Raw genomic sequence first — 21,592 nt, 5'->3', positions numbered from 1 at the left:
GAAGTTTTTCATCACAACTAAGACATACTAAAAGCACTCTCAAACTTCTAAAACTACAAGTACCAGATTTAACTTTCACTATTCACCAAAAAAATGAGTTACAGCTGTCTAGGAAAAAAAGACTGATGAGCAAAACCGTTTATGAGAATCTTAGATTCCACTCATTCCCAAAACTATTACTTTCCTAGCTATTTATAATCTAGAAAACTAGAAAAACACCTGTGGCAATTTAATGGCAGATACTGGTTGAAATGCACCTAAGCCATCACAGATGAGTAATGAAATTTAAAAACTTCTATGCCACTGCATACCTTCTATGATCAGTAGGTAGAGCCGGACTACAAAGGAATGGATCTTGAATCTTGAATCTTAGTGCTGACCCCATGTGTAAACAACTTAGAAATACATAACTCACCAAATCAGGACTTGAGTTTTCATCAGTAAAGTGACAGTTAAAAATGCTTCCACTGCCTATTTCACCAAGTTATTCCAAAGCTCAAATGAGATACAACTGTATAGGCACCTTATAATAGTTAACATACCTTGTGATACTTTATAATCCTATCTAAAGAGAAAAATAAATGCAAACATTTAATTGTGATGATGAAAGATAATTTTATATATATGCTAAAGTATCAGAGATCTGAAGTCCTATAAATAAAGAGCAGTTTCAAAATCTTTACTTCATAGCTTTTAAAAGCTCTTAGGTACATAAGCAATCCAAAGGCACACAATTTTCCAGTCTCTAGTACCTGCATGGGGACAACCAAAGGAAGATCCCAATCATCTCAAATTATACTATAAGACACATTCTTAGGCTATCTGAGTCATCTCAATACATAATATTCCTCTAATTCCCCACATATCACATTTACAACTGAATGTTAAAATAATTTTATGCATGAATTTAGATATGTGAGTTGACTAACTTAATCCTGAATGCAAAATAGATACACTTATAAAATCCAACTGAGTATCCATTATTAAGGATGAAAAAAGGAGCAAAAGTCACACTGGAAAAATATTTCTGTTTTTACCTTATTTAATACATTATCACTAATTTCATAAACAAATATCCTTGCTTGCCAGTGCCTTCTCAAACTGCTGGTAAGATAGCATCTATTACACACAATTTTATAATAAAAAGACTCAAGAGGACAAATAAAATGTCTAAGAGGTCATACAGCATAATATACATGAAATCAAAATCAAAACTGAGACCAATTTACTCAACCCAGTGTTTCTTCCATGATGTTAAGTATCACTATTACCCGGGGGGAGGAGTTCTGGGAGAACATGGCAGATAGATAGCAGCAGCTTCGGAGGCTCTCTGAGAAACTGCACTTAAAATCCAGGAATGGTGCCAGGCAAGAAATCCTAAGCAAGGGGAGATACACTTTGCCAACCCAGGAATGAATTAAACTAAGAGAAACCAACTGGAAACGCAATCCCAGTGATATAACAGGAACAGATAAGGTCTCAGTGCGGAAGCTGGACCCCACGCCACTGGAGGCTGCGATTTGAATTTCCTGCAGCTGCTGCTGCGTCCCAATCGGCGAGGCAAGAAGAGAGGCGCGAAAGCTCTGAGAGTGGGAAGCGGTGAATGGAGTTGAGAGTGGGACTGGCCAGGAGCCCTGCATCGACCTGCGGTGAGTGAGCGGATCGGGTACCCTTCCATAGAGTAAGAGGCTTCAGCAAAGGACATACTGGGACCAAGCAGACTAGCCAGAACAGGTTGTTGCAGTGACTTCAGTCACATATTCCCCTCTCAAGCAGGATTGGTGGGGAGTGCCTGGCCTGCATGACGCCACTGATTAAGACCCAATAGGCTAGCCCAAACCAGGTCCCAGCACCTAGAGGTGCACCCTAGCAATGAAGCCTTTGGTAGGTTGACCGGGAGGCGGGCCCACAATAGGCTGCCCAGGTCTCTATCTCCCTAGTACACTGCAGTGGGCGGGAGCATCTAGCTGGCGCAATACAAACAAACTGTAACTGACAAAGAAAGAAATTGGGCCTCCTATATTCGCTTATATAAAATGAACAAAAATATGGGAAGAGGGAGCAACAAGAAAGGGTCCTTGGTCCCCAATCCTGAGAATCAAGCAATATCAGACACAACACCAAGACATAAAGCGCCAGCTCCAGAGCCTCATAGACGAGTTCCGGAATGAAGTTATTAACGAACTGAAGCAAGATATAAGTAGAATAGTTAGAGAAATGCTAAACACCACCCAAGAAAAAACAGATGGTGGAATGGAAGAACAGAAAAAAAGGGGAGAATTGTTTGATGAAGAAAATACAGAAAACATAGAATACGTGAAGCAGGTTCAAAGAGATTACCAGGAAACTAAAAACTCCATCGAAAACTGGCATAACAGCTTGAGAGAAACTAAGGATAGATTATCTGAACTGGAGGGGCAGATTTGTAATGTGGGAGCATGAAATGAAAAACTTCTTAAAAATAACAAAAAAACAAAAAAGCAACAATACAAAGGCTAGAAGATGATAAGAGGATCTATAACTTAAGAACATAAAAGAAAAAGTAGGGACACAAACAAATGGACTACAAAAGCTAGTCACAGAAATAATCCAAGAGAATTTCCCTAATTTAGCAAATGGTAAAGATACTCAGATGTACGAGGCATACAGGACCCCAGCCACCTACAATCTAAACAGAGCTACACCCAGGCATATAATAATCAAAATTCAAGAAACCCAATATAAGAACAGAATATTAAAAGCCGTCAGAGACAAGAAACAGATCATTTACAAGGGAACACCCATCAGAATTACAGAACACTTCTCGGCCCAAACTATCAAATCACGAAGAGTATGGGGGGAAATAATTCAAGCTTTGAAAGATAACAACCTCCAGCCAAGATTGATATATCCTGCATAACTGTCCCTAGAAATTGATGGGAAAACAAGGTGCTTCCAGGATAAAGAGGAACTAGGGGAATTTGCAACCACCAATTCAACTTTACAGAGAATCCTGCAGGATATTCTAAAAAAAGGAAAATATCAAGATTCCAGAAATAGTGGTAGAGAGGCCACAATGAATGGAGCAGAAAGCGAAATGAAGACAAACTGACAACAAACGCCAGAAAAAGAGCTCAACAGAAATGAGGCAGAGAAGATCGGATGGTAGGAACAGCTATTTTGGAGAAAATAAGACATAATGGCTAATGCTGATTTAGTATCATCTTGATTTGAAGTCCCATCAAGCTTTTATTCTTCTATCTTCATTGGTCTTAACAGGTTGTATCTTATTGGACTTTATTACATGTGATAATATAAGCAAAAACTTTTATAGACAAAGGGATTATACAGAAACCATTGTTCATTTTCTGATAGTTGGTTCTAAATACCCTGTAATAAATACTGCCATTCGCTTGAATGGTTTTATAGTGTCTTGATATGTTTGGTGCTACATTATACAAAGTTATACTCAAAGATTTCAAGGAAAGAGACACTATGGTAACTATTTTTATGTCAGGATATCTTGTGGTGAAACACTATTTTGCTTAAATGGTTATGTTGTAACCTGCGCTGTTCTGTTGTTATGCCCTCTTTTATCTCAATTCCCCCTTTTTTTAAAATTATTTACTTTTTTATCTTTTTAATTAAGGGAAAAAATAAAAAATAGCAGGATACATTATAGTAACCCACTTTGATTTCCTATTAACTTGATTTGAAATCCGTGTGCCCTCACTATCTTGTTTTGACTGATTTTCCCCTATTCTGCTTTGCTTGATAGTACCAAGTTCGAAAGTATAGGCAAAACTGTGAAGACAATAAGATTCATTATGATGCCCATTCGGGTTGACTATTATCTTCTTTTAAAGTCCTGTAATGTCTCCAGTGTTTTGGTTTTGTTCTTTACTGTTTTGTTCAATTTTATTATAACTGACAATTCTTCTTAAAATAGCAAGAGGCAGTATGGTAACCATTGTTGATCATCTTTATTTTTGTTTTTACATTATCTATTATGTCCATCCTTTTGATTTGACTGACTCTGTTCTGAAATGTTGCATTTGGTTTTACTCTCTTCAAAAAAAAGTAGTAAGAACTGTGGGTATAATAAAGCCCAAAATGTGTAGTTGTCATTGTACAAAAGAAAAGAAAGTGCTCTAATGGTTATAACTGTATATACATTTAAGTGTGTAAGATAGATAACCATATTACTGAGTTTTTTTAGATCACTGAACAAAACTGTTTGCACTCTCACTGTTTGAAAGTCCACTTTATATGCTTCAATTTTGTAACTTGAACAACTATTTCTAAGACAAGAATATGTAATCTATTAACTAGTGATTTCTTACTGTTTATTTTTTAAATTTTATATTATTTGTACCCTTTTTCTGTTTTTTTCTTTTTCTCCAATAAAAAAAAAAGTATCACTATTACCTAATATCACATTGAGCCCAGAACTCTGAGGGACACTTTGTTCTGTTGCCAAAATGAGACTGCTTTAAGCCTTCCTGAGACAGAGGAAGAATACTCACTCAAAAAGAAACAAAGTCCTACCACCATATTGTAGGGAAGGCATGGCTGCCCTGGCATGAATACCAGTAACAATACTAACGGCATACTTCATCAAAATAGACCATGCTGGTTATGCCTCCTGGCCACCAATATTAGGAAAGACAAATTCTTCCTAAAGAAAATACTGCTAATTTAAAACACAACAAACACAGAAAAAGATGTAGAGTTAACAATCACCAAGCAGCCAAAAAGGAAGAGTGCCATGAGTAAGTTGAATGAAACAACAAATTTACACTACAGTGGAATAGAAACTGTGATTTAAAATACATAGTATAGAAAACTACTGATGTTCACAAAATGAAATTCCAAGTTATAAAATGAAAACAGAAAGAAATTACAATGTATGAACCAGATTCAAAGACCGATCCAGAAAATTAAAAATTCAATTTAAAGCTAGCAAAACCATTTGAAAGAGACTGAAGACAGACTTTCAAATCTTCAAAATAAGATTGCAGCTAGTGATTGTGAAAGGAAAGATCTCTTAAAAACACGTAATCAGGAAACTCAATGGCTGCAAGATGACACTAAGAAGCATAATTTAAGAGTGATAGGTGCTGGGGCTGGGGGTTTAGCTCAGCGGCATAAGCGCCTGCCTTGAAAGCAGGCAGTCATGAGTTCGATCCCCGGTACCGATAAAAAGGAAAAAGACAAAAAAAAAAAAAAAAAAAAAAAAGAGTGATAGGAGTTGGTGAAGAAGCAGGGGTCAACCAAATGAAATTAAAAGGTTACTTACAGAAGTAATAGAAGAAAACTTCCCAAACATGGGAAATGGATCTGACATGCAGATAACTGAGGCATATAGGATTCCCAACTAGCCATAACCAAAGTAAATCTACACTCAGACATATAATAATCAAGATACCAGAAATTCTGCACAAGAACAGAATCTTAAAAGCTGTTTGAGAAAAGAGACAGATCACCTACATGGGAAAAACAATCAGAATCACAGCAAACTTGTCAACATAAACCATCAAGTCAAGAAGAGTTTAGAGTGAAGTGTTTCAAATCCTGAAAGAAAACAACTGACAACCCAGATTGATCTACTCTGCAAAACTATCTTTTAAAACTGATGGAAAAATAACATAGTTTCATGATAAAGAGCAACAGAAGGAATTCATGACTACCAAACCAACCCTACACAGAGTGCTAAACGATATTCTAGAAAGAGATAAAGATGACCATGGTTCCAGGAACAGCAGCAGAGAAGGATCACCAAACAGAACAGACAATTGAATGGAGGGGAAAAGTGGAGGGCCAATAGCAGGAGGATAGCCGGAACAAATCAATGTATGCTGGATGTAACCATTAATGTAGATGGCCTCAATTCATCAATAAAAAGAAACACAGGGAGAATGGATCAAGAAAGAAGATCCACCAATATATTGTACACAAGAAACACATTTAACTGGAAAGGAAATTCATAGACTGAAAATCAAAAGAGGGAAAACAATTGTTCCAAGTGACAGAAGACCAGGGGTTAAAAAAAGCAAGAGTAACTTGCTCATCAACCATAGAATGGATAAGGAAGATACGTGTTTTCATGCAGTGGAAAGCTACCCAGTTATAAATAATCTCAAGGCTCCTGTAGGTAAATGGACCCAACTGGAGATCACGTTCATGGGCAAAACAGTTCAAACTTATACACATGAACCCTAGTATAAGAAACAGAAGGAGTTAGTGGGATCCAAAAAACAAAATAGCTATTGTAAAAGTGACAGGGGAGGAAATACCTCAGAGGGAAAGGCGGTAACTACTCTTAATTTCTTATTGTCTTGCCTTGAACTCTTGTATTGTTTTCACAATTTTGTTAGGTTTGGCTTTGTTCTGTCTTGTTTTGTTAGGTTTTACTTTGATGATAGGGGCAGCTATTTTGAATATAATGGGATATATTATGGTAATTTTGGTTTCCTATTTTATTGCTTTGAAGTCTTATAATGCTTCATTCATTTGTTTAATTGGTTTTATTCTGTTTTGTTTTGTTTGATTTAAGGGGGACACTGGATCAAACTCATGACCTTGTGCTTGCCAGACACTGTGCCACTGAGCTATGCTCCCGGCCTGTCCATGGTCTTTTTTTTGGTACCTGGGATCGAAATCACAACCTTGCGTGTACCAGGCAGGTGCTTGTACTGCAGAGCTAAAACCCCAGCCCTTGTTTTATTTGATTTTATGTGTGATGATATGAACAGCTATTTTGAAGAAAATGAGACATTACAGTAGCCACTGCTGATATCCTATCATCTTGTTTTGAAGTCCTATGATGCCTTGTTTTTGTTTTGATTGGTTCTATCCTGTTGTGTTTTTACTTTCTTATGTGGGATGGTATGCACAACTTTGAGAAAATTGAGATATTATGGTATCCATTGTTCATTTCCTGTTATCTGGTTTTCAAGTTCTGTAATGCTTTTATTCTTTTGAATGGGCTTTATACTATTTTGTTATGTTTGCTATAATTGTGTGTGAAGGTGTGATCAACTATTTTGAACAAAACAAGAGACATTATGGTAATCAATGTTAATATCCTGGTGTCTTGTTGTGAAGTGCTATGTTGCTTGCATTGTTGTGTTCTGATTTGCTTTGTTCTGTTCTTTGTTTTCTTTTTTTATTCTTTAAAAAAAATTTGAAAAATGAATATTAGTTTAAATGTGAAAAGTAAATGGTATCATAAATATGTACAGTCTATCAAGTAGCTAATTTTAAAATATTCCCAGTCATTAACTGTTTTGTGACATTTGCAGCCGCTTCATTTGAAGCATTATGGAGAATTTTTCCCAGACATAAAGCTCAATTCTACTATATAACTGAAGTCATAAAATTATAAAATATTTTGCCTCCCCAATACCTCAGAATCACATCAACAGGGCTTCACCATAGTAACAAGAGATTATAGCTGATAGAATTTTAAGACACAATTTCTACTTAAGGAGCTTTTAGCATAACCCAAAATAACAAAACATACAAACACAAAAACAATAATGTAGCCAATTATATGTACAACTAGAGGAATACAGCTTAATTCCTGAGACCAACAAACAACTTTTCACTAAAGCCATATTTATCTCAATTCTTATTACCTAATACATCATGTTCAGCTTTCAAAAGAAAAAAATTCAAGCCACATTAAAAGGCAAGAAAAGGTACAAGTTGAAAAGGCAAAGAAAACCAGATTCTGATATGAATCAACCTGGTTTGAAACTGGCAATGATACAGGAATTAACAGGCTGGAAATTTTACTTAACTATAACTAATATGCTAAGGGCTCTCATGGAAAAAGTGGCCAACACACAAAAACAGACAGATGCTATAAGCAAAAAAATTGAAAAACAATCAAAAGAAAATTGTTAGTATAAAAAAATTGTTAGAAATAAAAACTACTGTGACACAAAGAACCATTGAGCTTGACAATACCAATATATAATTAGAAACTTCCCAAACTGAAAGCAGAGAGAAAAGTAGAACAGAATATTTAAGAACTGTAATTATAGAAGTTGTAATATGTGTAAAATGGAAAGGAAAAGACTAAGAAAGTCAAATTTTGGGGGAGATCCTGGGAAGATGACGGCTTGATAGGTAGCAGGGCAGAGAGCCTCTCTGAGAAAAACAACTCAGATGCTAGAATTTAACACCATGGAGAAGACCAAATGAAAGGAGAGGGATTCCCACAACCCAGGAAAAAGAAAAAAGAAAGAAAGAAAGGAAAAACATGGACGAAAGGCTGGAACCAGATGCACTCTCATTGGAACCAGTCCCACAGTGTGCTAGGCATACATTGGAGTAAAACAACTCACAATCGTGCTAAAGTCGAGGTAGCACTGAAATTAAGAGTTGGTGAGCCCAAGGCCCTAGGCAGGAGGACGCAGCCCAGTGGAGAGCTGAACCAACATGGAGAGCTACACTAACCCATGGCAAGTGCTAGGAAATGGGTGACCGCAGAAGTGATCAGCTGAACAATATATTGGAGATGGGCTGGATGAGCCTGAACCTGGAACCGCAGTAGCGTCAGTCAGTCCAGCCCTGGCCCAAAGCCGGCTGAAGGTATCTGCTTGGGCTGGGTCATGCTCCTGGTTGGGACCCAAAAGCCAGGGACGAAACTGTCCTGAACCTGTAAAATCCACATGGCACAGACTAAGGTGGTGAAGGCACTCACTGGTTGACTGGCTCAGAGGACAGGGGCCAGCCCACATCGTCCCTATGGGCACCTCAGATCAACAGTAAACTAGAGAGGACAGTAATTCCCCAGCCAACACACTTCAGAAAAACCATAAGCAATACAGAAAGGGGCTGAGACCTCTACGATACACCTGTCTAAAAGAAACCAGATACATGAAAAGAGAAAGAAAAAAGAAAAAAACCAGCTGCTGACCCAGGGAAAATAAGACCAGGAGAGGTAAATACATAAGAGATCAAGGGCAGCAATCATGCAATATCGGCCACAGCATTAGCGGAAATAAAGAAATACTTTCGTGATCTCATAGACAAACATAAAACTGAAATTCTAATCCAAGTGAGGTAAGATATTAAAAGATTAATAAGAGAAATGCTATGTACCCCTCAAGAAGACACAGATGGAAGAATGGAGGAACCCAGAAAAAGGAGAGAAACTTTGATGAAGAATATAAACAAAATCTAGAATACATGAAACAGATCCAAAGAGATTACCAGGAAATTAAAAACTCTATTGAAAGGTGGCAAAATTCCTTAACAGAAACTAAAGATAGACTTTCAAAACTTAAAGATAGATTTGCAATGTATGATCGTGAAAGGAAAGATCTCTTAAAAATAACAAGGAACCCGGAAGTAACAATACAAAGGCTGGAAGATAACAAGAGGATCTATAACTTAAGAGTAAAAAACATGAGCTAAGAAGCAGGAGTAAACACAAATGAAATACAAAGGCTATTCACAGAAATAATTAAGGAAAACTTCCCAAGCATAGGAAAAGCAAGTGATATTCAGATATATGAGGCATATAGAACTCCAAACAGCTGCAACCAAAACAGAGCTACACCCAGACAGGTAATAATCAAGATCCCAAAAATTCATCACAAGAATAGAATATTAAAAGCGGTCAGAGAAACAGATCAGTTATAAAGGAAAGTCCACCAAAATCATGACAGACTTCTCAACACAAACTATCAAATCAAAAGCTTGAAACAAAGTATTCCAAGCCCTGAAAGAAAATAACCTCCAACCCAGACTGATGTAACCTGAAAAACTGTCTCTCAAAATTAATGGAGAAAAAAGATGTTTCCATGACAAAGAAGAACTATGGGAGTACGTGATCACCAATTCAACCCTATAAAAAATACTGAAGGACATTCTAGAGAGAGAGAAAAATATCACCAGGATTCCAGCAATAGTGGCCGAGAGGCCTTAATAAATGGGGCAGGCAATGGACTGAAGGAGAAAAGTAGACAATCAACAGCAGAAAAATAGGATACCAGAGATGAGGCAGAGAAGACTGGCTATAATCTCTAACACAGATGGCCTTGATACATTAATAAAAAGAAACACAGGCAGAGTAGATCAGGAGACAGGGTCCATCAAGATGCTCTGAATAGGAAATATCAGCTACCTGAAAGAAGGTTAATGAACTGAAAATCAAAGATGAAAAACCAATACTCTGTGTGACAGGGAGCCAGAGAGAAACTGGGACAGTTCATCCAGCAGCTGCAGATAAGTTGGAAAGTCATGACACTTTTGTGCAATGGAGAATTACTCAGCTACAATGAAGGAAAACCTTGAGACCTTAGTAGGTAAACAAATACAGCTCAAGATAAAGCTCAGGGACTTCCGGGAGAACACGGCAGACAGATAGCAGCAGCTACAGAGGCTCTCTGAAAGACCCAGCTTAGAATTCAGGAATGGTGTGGAGTAAGGAATCATAAGCAAGTGAAGATATGCCCTGCTGACCCAAGAACGAACTGGGCTGAGAGAAACCAACTAGGAATGCAATCCTGGTGCTGTAACAGGAACAGAAAAGCCTCAGTGTAGAAGCTGGAGACACGCCATTGGAAGCTGCGATTTGGGTTTCCTGCTGCAGCTGCTGCGTCTACATCCGCTCGGCAGGGAGAGAGATGAGCGAGAGCTCTGAGAATGGGAATCAGTGAATGGAGCTGAAAGCAGGACAGGCGGGGAGCTGTGCATTGACCTGCAGTGAGTGAGAGAAACTGGGACTCTTCCACGGTCTAGGAGACTCTAACAGAGGACATTCTGGAACCGGGCAGACTTGTGGGAACAGGGCGCTGCAGTGAATTCAGTCACATATCCCCCTCTCAAGCGGAATTGGTGAGCAGTGCCTACCCTACGTGACGGTGCTGGCTGAGACCCAGTAGGCTAGCACAACCCAGGTCCCAGCGCCTGAAGGTAGATTGACCTGGAGGGGCAGGCGCCACATAGGCTGCCTGGTCTGCAACTTCCTGGTGCACTGCAGTGGGCGGGAACACCTAGCCGGAGCAATTCCATCAGACTGTGACTGACAGGAGGGAAGCTGGGCCTCCTATATACACTTGCATATATAAGGAACAAAGAATATGGGGAGAGGGAGCAACAAGAAAGGCTCCTCGGCTCCCAATCCTGAGAAAGAGGCAATAGCAGACACAGCACCAATAGACATAAAGCACTATCTCCAAAGCCTCATAGACAAGTTCAGGAATGAAGTTATTAATGGCCTGAAGCTAGACATAAGCAGAATAGTTAGAGAAATGCTAAGCACTACCCAAGAAAAAACAGATGGTGGAATGGAAGAACAGAAAAAGAGGGGAGAATTGTTTGATGGAGAAAATAGAGAAAGCATAGAATACGTGAAGCAAGTTCAAAGAGATTACCAGGAAACTAAAAACTCTATCGAAAACTGGCATAACCGCTTGAAAGAAACTAACAGATTATCTGAACTGGAGGGCAGATTTGTAATATGGGAGCATGAAATGAAAAACTTCTTAAAAATAACAAAGAAACAAACAGCAATAATACAAAGACTAGATGATAAGAGGATCTATAACTTAAGAATTAAGAACATAAAAGAAGAAGTAGGGACACAAACAAATGAACTACAAAAGCTACTCACAGAAATAATCCAGGAGAATTTTCCTAATTTAGCAAAAGGTAAAGATACTCAGTTGTATGAAGCATATAGGACCCCAGCCACACACAACCCAAACAGAGCAACACCCGGGCATAAATAATTAAAATTCCAGAAATCCAATACAAGAACAGAATATTAAAAGCCGTCAGAGACAAGAAACAGATCACTTACAAGGGAACACCCATCAGAATTACAGCAGATTTCTCGGCACAAACCATCAAATCACGAAGAGCGTGGGAGGAAATAATTCAAGCTTTGAAAGATAATAATCTCCAGCCAAGATTGATATATCCTGCACAACTATCCCTGGAAATTGATGGAACAACAAGGTACTTCCAGGATAAAGAGGAACCAGGGGAATATGCAACCACCAATTCAACTCTACAGAGAATACTGCAGGATATTCTAAAAAAGAAAAATACAAAGAATCCAGAAATAGTGCCAGAAAGGCCACAATGAATGGAGCAGAAAACAAAATGAAGACAAACTGACAACTAATGACAGAAAAAGAGCTCAACAGAAATGAGGCAGAGAAGATTAGATGATAGGACGGGCTATTTTGGAGAAAATCATGTCTTAATAGGTAATACTGACTTAGTATCATCTTGTTTTGAAGTCTCATCAAGCTTTTGTTCTTCTGTCTCCATTGGCCTAAACAGGTTGTATCTTATTGCATTTTATTATGTATGATAGTATAAGCAAAAACTTTTATAGTCAAGGAGATTATACAGAAACCATTGTTCATTTTCTGTTAATTGATTCTAAATACCCTGTAATACTGTCATTCTCTTAAATGGTTTTACATTGTTTTGATATATTTGATGCTACAGTATACGAAGTTATACTCAAAGATTTCAAGGAAAGAGACAATATGGTAAGCACTTTTATGTCGGGATTATCTTGTGGTGAAACACTATTTTGCTTAAATGGTTATGTTTTGATCTGCGCTGTTTTGCTGTTATGCCCTCTTTTATCTCAATCTCCACTTCATTATTTACTTTTTTATTTTTATCCTTTTAATTAAGGGAAAAATAAATAAAAAAATAGCAGGATATATTATAGTAACCCACTTTGACTCTCCATTATCTTGATTTAAAGCCCTGTATTCCTCTCACCATCTTGTTTTGACTGATGTTCCTCTACTCTGTTTTGCTTGATAGTACCAGGTTCAAAAGTTTAGGCAACAGCTGTGAAGATAGTGGGATTCATTATGACGCCCATTCTGGTTGTCTATTATCTACTTTTGAAGACCTATAATGTCTCCAATGTTTTGGTTTTGCCAGTTTTGTTCTTTACTGTTTTGTTCAATTTTATTATAACTGATGATATAGGCAATTCTATTAGAGATAGCGGGAGGTATTATGGTAACCATTGTTGATCACCTTGTATTATGCTTTTACATTATCTATTATGTCCACCCTTTTGATTTGACTGACTCTGTTCTGTTATGTCACATTTGGTTCTACTCTCTTCCAAAAAATAAGAACTGTGGGAGCAACAAAACCCAAAATGTGTAATTGTCATTGTACAAAAAAGAGGAAAAGAAAATGCTCTCAACAATACAACTGCATGTATATTTAAGTGTGTAAGATAGATAATGATATTACTGAGTTTTGTTGGATCATTGAACAGAACTGTTTGCAGTCTCACTGTTGGAATGTCCACTTTATAAGCTTTAATTTTGTAACTTGAACAATTATTTCTAAAATGACAATATGTAATCCATTAACTAGTGATTTCCTACTGTTTATTTTTTTCTGTAAATCTGTATAACTTGTACCCTTTCTCTGCTTTTTTTCTTTTTCTTCTTAAATAAAATTAAAAAAAAAAAAAGATCACGCTCAGGGATAAAAAGGTTCAGAACCACTTAGGAGATAACAGGTTGCCCCCCAATCTAAGAACTAAAGGAGTTAGTGGGCCCCAAAATGCACAAAGCACCCTGAGAAAGGGAAAGAGGAGGAATTTTTTAAAAAAGGAAGGCAGAGGACATTGTTAATAGTGTATCAGGATTTAAAAGGCACATTAATCTTATGGCTCTGTTTAGTTTGATTTTAGTCTGTTCCAGTCTGTCTACTCATACTAGATTTGAGGGCACAGACAGCTATCCCAAAAATAGCAGGATATACTACAGTAACTATCTTAATTTCCTATTAATTTAACCTGAAGCCCTTTATTACTTACACTGTCTCACTATGACTGATCTTATTTGAATCTGGTTTGTTAGATAACTGTTTGGTCTTCACTAATTTTATTTGAATCTGGTATGCTTGATAGTATCAAGTCTAAGAGTAGAGGCAACTACTCTGAAGACAACAAGACGCAAAGGGATACCCATTCCATTCGATTATTAACTGCTTTTAAAGTCCTACAATGTCTCTCATGTTTTGTTTTTATTAATATTGCTTTGTATCGCTATGTTCAATTACATTATGTCTGATGATGTGGACAATTCTATTGAAAATAATAGGAGACATCGTAGTAACTACTGTAGATCACCTAGTATGGTGGTTTTATACATCTTTTTCATTTCATGTTTTTCTAGGAATTTGTTGTCTTGTTTTCATTTGTTTCTGAAAGGATAAGTATACATGTAGAGATTATATAATGCACAATGTAATGAACAGATACTCTGAAGAAAAAGAGACACTATGATATCCAGTACTAATTCTGTAGCATCATGATATAAAATCTAGCAATACTATTATTCTCTGTCCAGAGTAATATTAGTCTGTTTTATTTTGTTTAATTTCAGCATACGTAAAGATATGGACAGCTATTTTGAAGAGAAAGAAAGACACTATGGCAGCCATTGTTGACTTCCCTATTGTCTGGTCTTGAAGACCTAAAATGCCTTCATCATCCTGTTCTGATCAGTTTAGTACTATTTTGTTTGGTATGAATTCATTGTGTATGAAGACAGACAACTATTTGGAAGAAAACAAGAGACAATATGATACACAGTGAAGATCTCCAGTGGTCTTGTTTTGCAATCTTTGTTTCTTAAATTGCTTTCTTACGATCTGTTTTATTATGTTTAATTTTACCCTTTAAAAAAAAAAAGGAAAGTCAAATTTTTAAAGTAATGATGACTGAGAATTTTCCAAAATTAATGAGACACCAAACTACAGATCCCGGGAGTTGTGAAAACATCAAGCATTGGAGCTGGGGATTTAGCTCAGCAGCATAAGCGCCTGCCTTCCAAGCAGGCAGTCCTGAGTTCAATCCCCAGTACCGATAAAAAGGGAAAAAAAAAAGACAAAAAAAAAAAAAAAATCAAGCACTATAAATAACATAAATCTCTACCTATGCATTTTATATTCAAATGGCAGAAAATCAAATATAAGGAAAAAACTTTGGGAGTAGCCAGAATGGAAAAACACCTAACCTAAAGAGCAATGAGTATGAGAATCAGACTACTTCGGAAACCATGCAACCAAAGTGAACATGAATTGAAATATTTAAAGTAAAATTATTCTGCAAAAGTAAATTTATGGACTAGATTTTAATATCCTTGACCCCAAGCAAATGCAAAAATCTTTTTAAAAGGAGTATCATTTACTTACACAAACTGAGAAATTCTGAGAGATTATTAATGTCCATAAAGTAGTTTTTATGGATGTGGAACAAATGGTAAGAACTTGAATTGGTTCCTCCTTCATGTAATACTGATGTTAAGTCTACTTGATTTATCAAGTCATGTTCATCTCCTGATTTTATATACTTGCACCTATTGATAAACATTGATACTTTAAAAAAAGCAGATCAAGGGGCTGGGGATTTAGCTCAGCAGCATAAGTGCCTGGCTTGCAAGCAGGCAGTCTGAGTTCAATCCCCTGTACAGATTTAAAAAAAAAAACAATCCCACCAAAAAGAGCAGATTAAAAGAACAGAAAGTCAGCCAGGTGTGGTGGCTCACTTCTGTAATCCCAGCACTCAGGAAATCACTGCAAGTTCAAGACCAGCCTGGGCTACAAAGTGAGCTCAACGCCAGCTTGAACTGCATAGTGAGACCCTGTCTCAAAAAGGAAAAAAAAAAAACCAGAAAGTGAAACATAGACTAGTAAAAGATATTTGCAAAACATAGTATCTGCTAAAGGACCTGCTCCAAAGTATAAAAAGAAAAAAACCTTAAAACTCAAAGACAGTCCAATTTAAAAATAAGCAGATTCAAAGATGATAAATAAATGAAACACAAGCATAGGAAAAGGTCCCCAACACTATGTTACCTGAGAGTCACAAATTAAAACAAGATACCACTACACATCTATTAGAAAGATTAAAACTTAAAGGACTGACAACAAACCCTGCCATGCATGTAGAGCAACAAGAACTCCCAACTTTTCTGTAAAGCAAAGACTGGCTCTAAAAAATAAACATGATTTTTAAATAATGATTACAAAACAGTTAAGAAAGCCACTACCTCACCCTATATAAAAAAGTGATATACACTGTGTCCATCTGTGCAAGGAAGTGGGTGACTACCAGGCTGATACAGGACAGTGATACTTTCAACATAGTCTGGGCAATGTGGCAACTCCGCAATACCCCTTCTCAATTAAAAAAGGGCTGGGATTAAGATGCACATGACTCAGTGCAAAAACCATTGTACTGTAGTTGGAGAGTTTCCTGCATGGCACAATTACAGAGTTACAGGAAATCTTATCTTTGTGATTTTTAAATTTTTCAACAAGGAACACAAATTACACAAAGTGTTGTTGAAATTACAAAGGAAAAATGTTTTAGGTATTCAAAAGATTAAGTGCTTTTGGAAAGGTCATTCTATGTTTGTGACTGCACTGAAAAACTTAACTTACCATCTGGCATAACAGTCTGAGTCAACCGGGATCCGGCAGTGGGGGCAATAGTGTTGCAATGGATGTTGTTTTTCTTGCCTTCGATTGCGATAGTGTTTGAGAGGCCCAAAAGACCCAATTTTGCTGCACTGTAATTTGCCTGGCCAAAGTTACCATATATTCCTGCAGACGATGTAGTCATAATGATCCTAAAAGGAAAATATATCTGTCAATATCATCTTTTGTGTATCTTAATAATGTTGCAATTGTAACTCTGTTTTGGTACTATTACATCCATCAAGATTAACTCTATGTACCATCATTAGGTTCTCAAAGTCATAATTCATATATCTAAAATAGTATTTATGTAAAAATAATCTCTCAAAATTCAACTATGAGGTCTGTTTGAAATGATTCCTTGGTCACAGCCAGAAGAATTCAAGTATAATAGTCTTTCAAAAACAGTGTTTATAAGCACAAAATAACAATACATGTAATAATTTTAGCAAGAAATATTAAATCAAGTTTGAGTTCCTCTGTCCTCACCACATTAACCCCTCTTCCTTTATGGTTAATATTAAAATCCTCATTAAAACAATGCCATTTTATAATCTGACCAAACCTCAATCTCCTTAAACAAAATAAAATTCATATTTTCAGAAAATGCTAAGATCAAAAATAAAATAGAAGTCTTCAATAAGATGCAATACAAACAACTTTTTTCTGAATGGTACGCTTGAATCTTAAGTTAGCAGGGATGACCCTGACACCAGCGTGCAATTACCAAGGGGTAATACACAGCATTACCACATTCTGAGTAGAAGCGGCCTTCAAGATAAGTCCTCAGTGGCTAAATAGACTGTACGACTAATACATGTCCATCCAGTATCAAGAGCAGAAAACAGCCACTAAGCTCTCTCCAGCTGGTCACTGGACACACGAAATTATACTTTATAAGAGAACATACCTGAATCCACAATGTTTGCACTACTTTCTAATATACAAAAAATAACAGAAAAGTCATTAAAAATGAAAGAGTAGGAAAAAAGATATACAAAGCTATCTAGCTCAGCTAGTCTATGACTATAAATGGTACCAATTTAATGGGTACAAAACTACATTTTAAAAACATGCACATATCTGAAGATGTTTTTCTCAGTATCAAGCAATCATTTAATATCACATCATATAATCTTTTTCTTTGTATTCGCACACACTCTCGTGCACACACACAGACATCTGCAATCCTCTTTGACAGCTGTGTGAAATCCTACTTTCCACAGTTCTGTTTCTTCTTTGTATTCACACACACACACAAACACACACACACACATTCACACACCCTTGCAATCCTTTTTGACTGCTGTGTGAAATCCTACCTCCCATAGTTCTGTTTCTTCATATGATTCCATGCTGCCCGGGTCACTTGAAATGAGCCCCATAAATGAACCCTATGGACTATATCTAAAATAAGAAGTTATTTATATTAAGTACATAGGCAATCGTTTACCTATACAAAGATGTTTATTTTATACCTGGAATTCAAAATCAGCTATTGTTAACAGCTCTAAGTAATCATTTTTGCTTTTGTTCCAGTTGTGCTTGCTACCAATCACTAGTTCACATCCATTTACAACTGTTTTTCCTATGACTTAGAAAATTATTGCAATCTCATTATATATATCTAAATAAAACGCCACTTTTAGTAGTCATTTATGTAAAATTTTGCTAATATGGATAAATAAGAATTTTACATATATATTGGCACTCAACACTAGTATTAAAACAATCATACACCATATACCTTATCATCAAGAAATAGCTACACAATATTCACTATATTCCTACTTTTTATAGGATTGCAAATGAGTTGGAATAGGGATGAATAAGAATGCACAAAAGGCAAAAAAAAACTGAGATCTATTTTCAGAAATTTCATTCTCATGAACACTGAGGGAACATTGCTATAGACAACTCTAGATTTAATGTGTAAAATTGTCAACTGTCAAGTTTTAAACCACTCTTACTTACTTTTGTTTCAATAAATATGATCATGTGTCTATCAAAGAAAGCAGAGTGAAAACAAGAGCTATGCAGTAAAACAAAAAAGTAGTCAGGAGAGGTGGGCTGAGCACCAGAATCAGAGAAGGAAAGAATCTGGTCCCTTTACAATTCCAACCACCAACCTAAGCTCCCATGCCAGCAAACTTTACCTTGCTAAGCTTCTTTTTCACTCATTATATGGGGAAAAGACATTAATAGCTCTTCTTTGCCTAACTCTAAAACCTAAGGGTGTTTTTGCTTCTTCTCAAAGGACTTGGGGGGACAGATGTACTATGAACAATGTCAGAGTTATCTCAACTCAGTTGCCATGCCTACCACTGTTCTCATCTGTTATTTGATTTAGTTCTGATGTTCAGCGAATATAAGGACAGAGTAGAGAAAAACAAAAGGAAAATCACAACTGTGACCTTTTTACCTAAATTCAATCTTTCTAATATGGCAAAGGAAAATGGAAATCCTTCCTTATTTACTAGAAACTTCAAATATACACCCAGATTCTGTTCCTTCCTGTTCAAAGATCTCTGTTACTTTTCATTTCTTGTGCCCTAAACACTCCTGCATGTCCTGCTCTGGTCTTGAAAAAACAATAATATAAGCTTGATAAACACGTCAAAGGCTATTACAAAGACTGAACACTGTGACAAAATGTGAACAACCTCCTAAGGAGAAAAAAGAGAAACAAACCAAAAAAAATCCTTTCTGTCAAATAATTAAAATTTTTAAGATATTTAACAAATGTTAAATTTCCAACTATTCATCAACAGTAGAGATGGTCATTTATGCTAGCCATAAGAAAAGTAGACAGAAATAGGTTGTTTTCTTAAATATATGAATGAATCAAATTTTTAAAGCCAAATAGGTACATTCCACAGAAACATTAAAAACAACTTACCCCAGTCTTCATCACTTATCCTACTGAAAGAACGGTCCCTCAGAATTCTAAAATAATAATTTTACAATTAAAATTGATATAGAAAGGGAGAAATATACACATGAAAACAACTATATGCACTTTACTGAAAATGAAAAATGAAATACTCACCCAGCATTGTTGACTACAACATCTACAATATAAAAAAAGAACAAATCACAAATATAAAAGCAAGCATATTAATTTAATTTGTTTACAACTCACATTTCTCTCAGAATTGGTTTCTCTCCTCCCCCATGGTAAAGAAGGATAATATCAAAACTAAATTTTGTAACAAAAAAACCGATTCATAAAAATGTAACTATCACATTATATCAGCACCTTCCTCTCAAATATGTATTTTTTTCCCACCCCAATTATGTACTGAAATTCTATCAGGATACATACAGAAGTTAACTGTTGTTGGTTTCTGAGGACTCAGAACCGTAAGTCATCCAGCACTCAATTTCAAAATTCACTCAGAAAACTAAAAGTTTAAAGATCATTTCATGCCACTCAAAAGACAAAAGCTCCAAGAGAGAACAAAGTTAAAAACTGATGCCATATATTGATGTAGAGCTGTTATATTCTCTCTGCAAAGAAAGCAATTACTTCTTTTAGATTCAACCACCATCTTGTGGCTGTTTTTGCCCAATGACTTCACACCTCTATCGTCTGTGTCAAATGCTCTATCATGGCGCTAAGAGTACGACCTAAAGTAATTTTTTAAAAAAATGCCAAACCAAACAAAAAAAGCAAGCACACAGTCTGTTTACACATGCTAACATGCTTCAAACTGCAAATATGTTAGGCTATCTATGGTAATTTTATCTTTAGTAATTTTTCCCCGGTAGAAATGCATTAATCTCTTAATAAGAATGTGTACTAGAAAACCAGGAAGATCATCTAGAGAAATATGGAATAAGTATACTTGGAATGCTTTTTTTTTGGTACTGGGATCAAACTCATTACCTCGCACTTGTCAGGCAGACACTTGTGCCTCTGAGCTAAACCCCAGTCCTGGAATGCCTCTTAGCAACAACAATTTTACGATATATACTTCACTTTAGTTCATTTGCAAGATACCAGATATTAAACCAAAAGTAACAAAAATAAGTTCAAAAATATTTTATCAGGAAAGTAGAAGGTATTCTTTTAGAACCATAAATGCAAAGAAACATCACCTATTCTTCCAAAAGCATCCAGTGCTGCCTTCACAATCTTCTCTCCTGCTTCCACTGAATCTGAAGAAAAATAGTAAGATTATTATGAGGTGATCTCCTCATAAGTGAGTCTAATTTCCGTTTATCAGAGCACATCATTGATACCATATACCCCTCAGAACTCATTTCCAAAAAATATACATTTATATTGTAGACACATACACAGATGGTTTAATGTTACCAAAGAAATTTGGCCCCAGACAATTTTTTTTAGTGGCAGTACCAGGAAGGAAACTTACAACCTTGTGCTGGCCAGACAGGTGCTTATGGTGCTAAGCCATAACCCTGGCCTGGCCCTACACAATTTTAATCTACACAAAAAGGAGGTGTGAGGGAAATAAATACTTGACAAACACTAACGAAAGAATCATTGTCCAATATAACTTTCTGTGAGAATGGAAACTTCCTATTTCTACACGGTTCAATATAGTAGCCATTAATCATATGTGGCTACTGACTATTCAAAATGTTTAAATAAAATTAAACATTCCATTTGTCTGGAGTAATTCCCCGAGGAGTCACAGCCAAACATGCTGTTAGAAAATGGGTCTGGTTAGAAGACTACCTCTCCCTCCTCGCTCATCTCCTCACTCTCTACCTCCCAGCTACTGTGAGGCAAGCAGCTTTCTTTAGCCATGCCTTTCCACCATGAGGTTACTGCACTGCAGCCAGGCAACTGTGGACTGAATTCCCCCAAAACTCAGAGCCATGCTAATCTTCCTGCTTTAAATTGTGTGGCTGTCAGGTATTATGCCCCTACAACAGGAAAGCTATCTAATACAAGCCGTGACTCTGTGCAGAATAGAATACGGAGACTGGTATGGAAAGAGGGCCTTATACTTCTTATATTACTTGGTCTCTTAAAAAGAATTTACGATCATTTTATCAAATATATAAGACCTCTTAACTAAAAAAAATTCTTTCAAAAACATTAACAGTATTACCTAGAATAAGTTACTGAATATATCATATG

The 21,592-nt window shown here is 36.4% G+C and overlaps 1 protein-coding gene across 1 annotated transcript in view; it reads right to left on the bottom strand.

Annotated features, from left to right (window-relative positions):
* Positions 1 to 21,592, bottom strand: part of Hsd17b4 (hydroxysteroid 17-beta dehydrogenase 4) — a 90,570-nt gene that overhangs the window by 55,320 nt on the left and 13,658 nt on the right. The window contains 5 exon segments of the mRNA NM_001173100.1: positions 16,444 to 16,631; positions 17,802 to 17,886; positions 19,379 to 19,425; positions 19,529 to 19,550; positions 20,581 to 20,640. Coding sequence (NP_001166571.1) covers positions 16,444 to 16,631; positions 17,802 to 17,886; positions 19,379 to 19,425; positions 19,529 to 19,550; positions 20,581 to 20,640 — 402 coding nt within the window.

The sequence above is a fragment of the Cavia porcellus genome, unplaced genomic scaffold (genome assembly GCF_034190915.1).
Source record: "Cavia porcellus strain 051 isolate PalLab524CR breed Dunkin Hartley unplaced genomic scaffold, mCavPor4.1 scaffold_19, whole genome shotgun sequence".
NCBI lineage: Eukaryota > Metazoa > Chordata > Mammalia > Rodentia > Caviidae > Cavia > Cavia porcellus.
The sequence above is the reverse complement of the archived record's forward strand: the minus strand, read 5'-3'. Positions and strand labels throughout refer to the sequence as shown.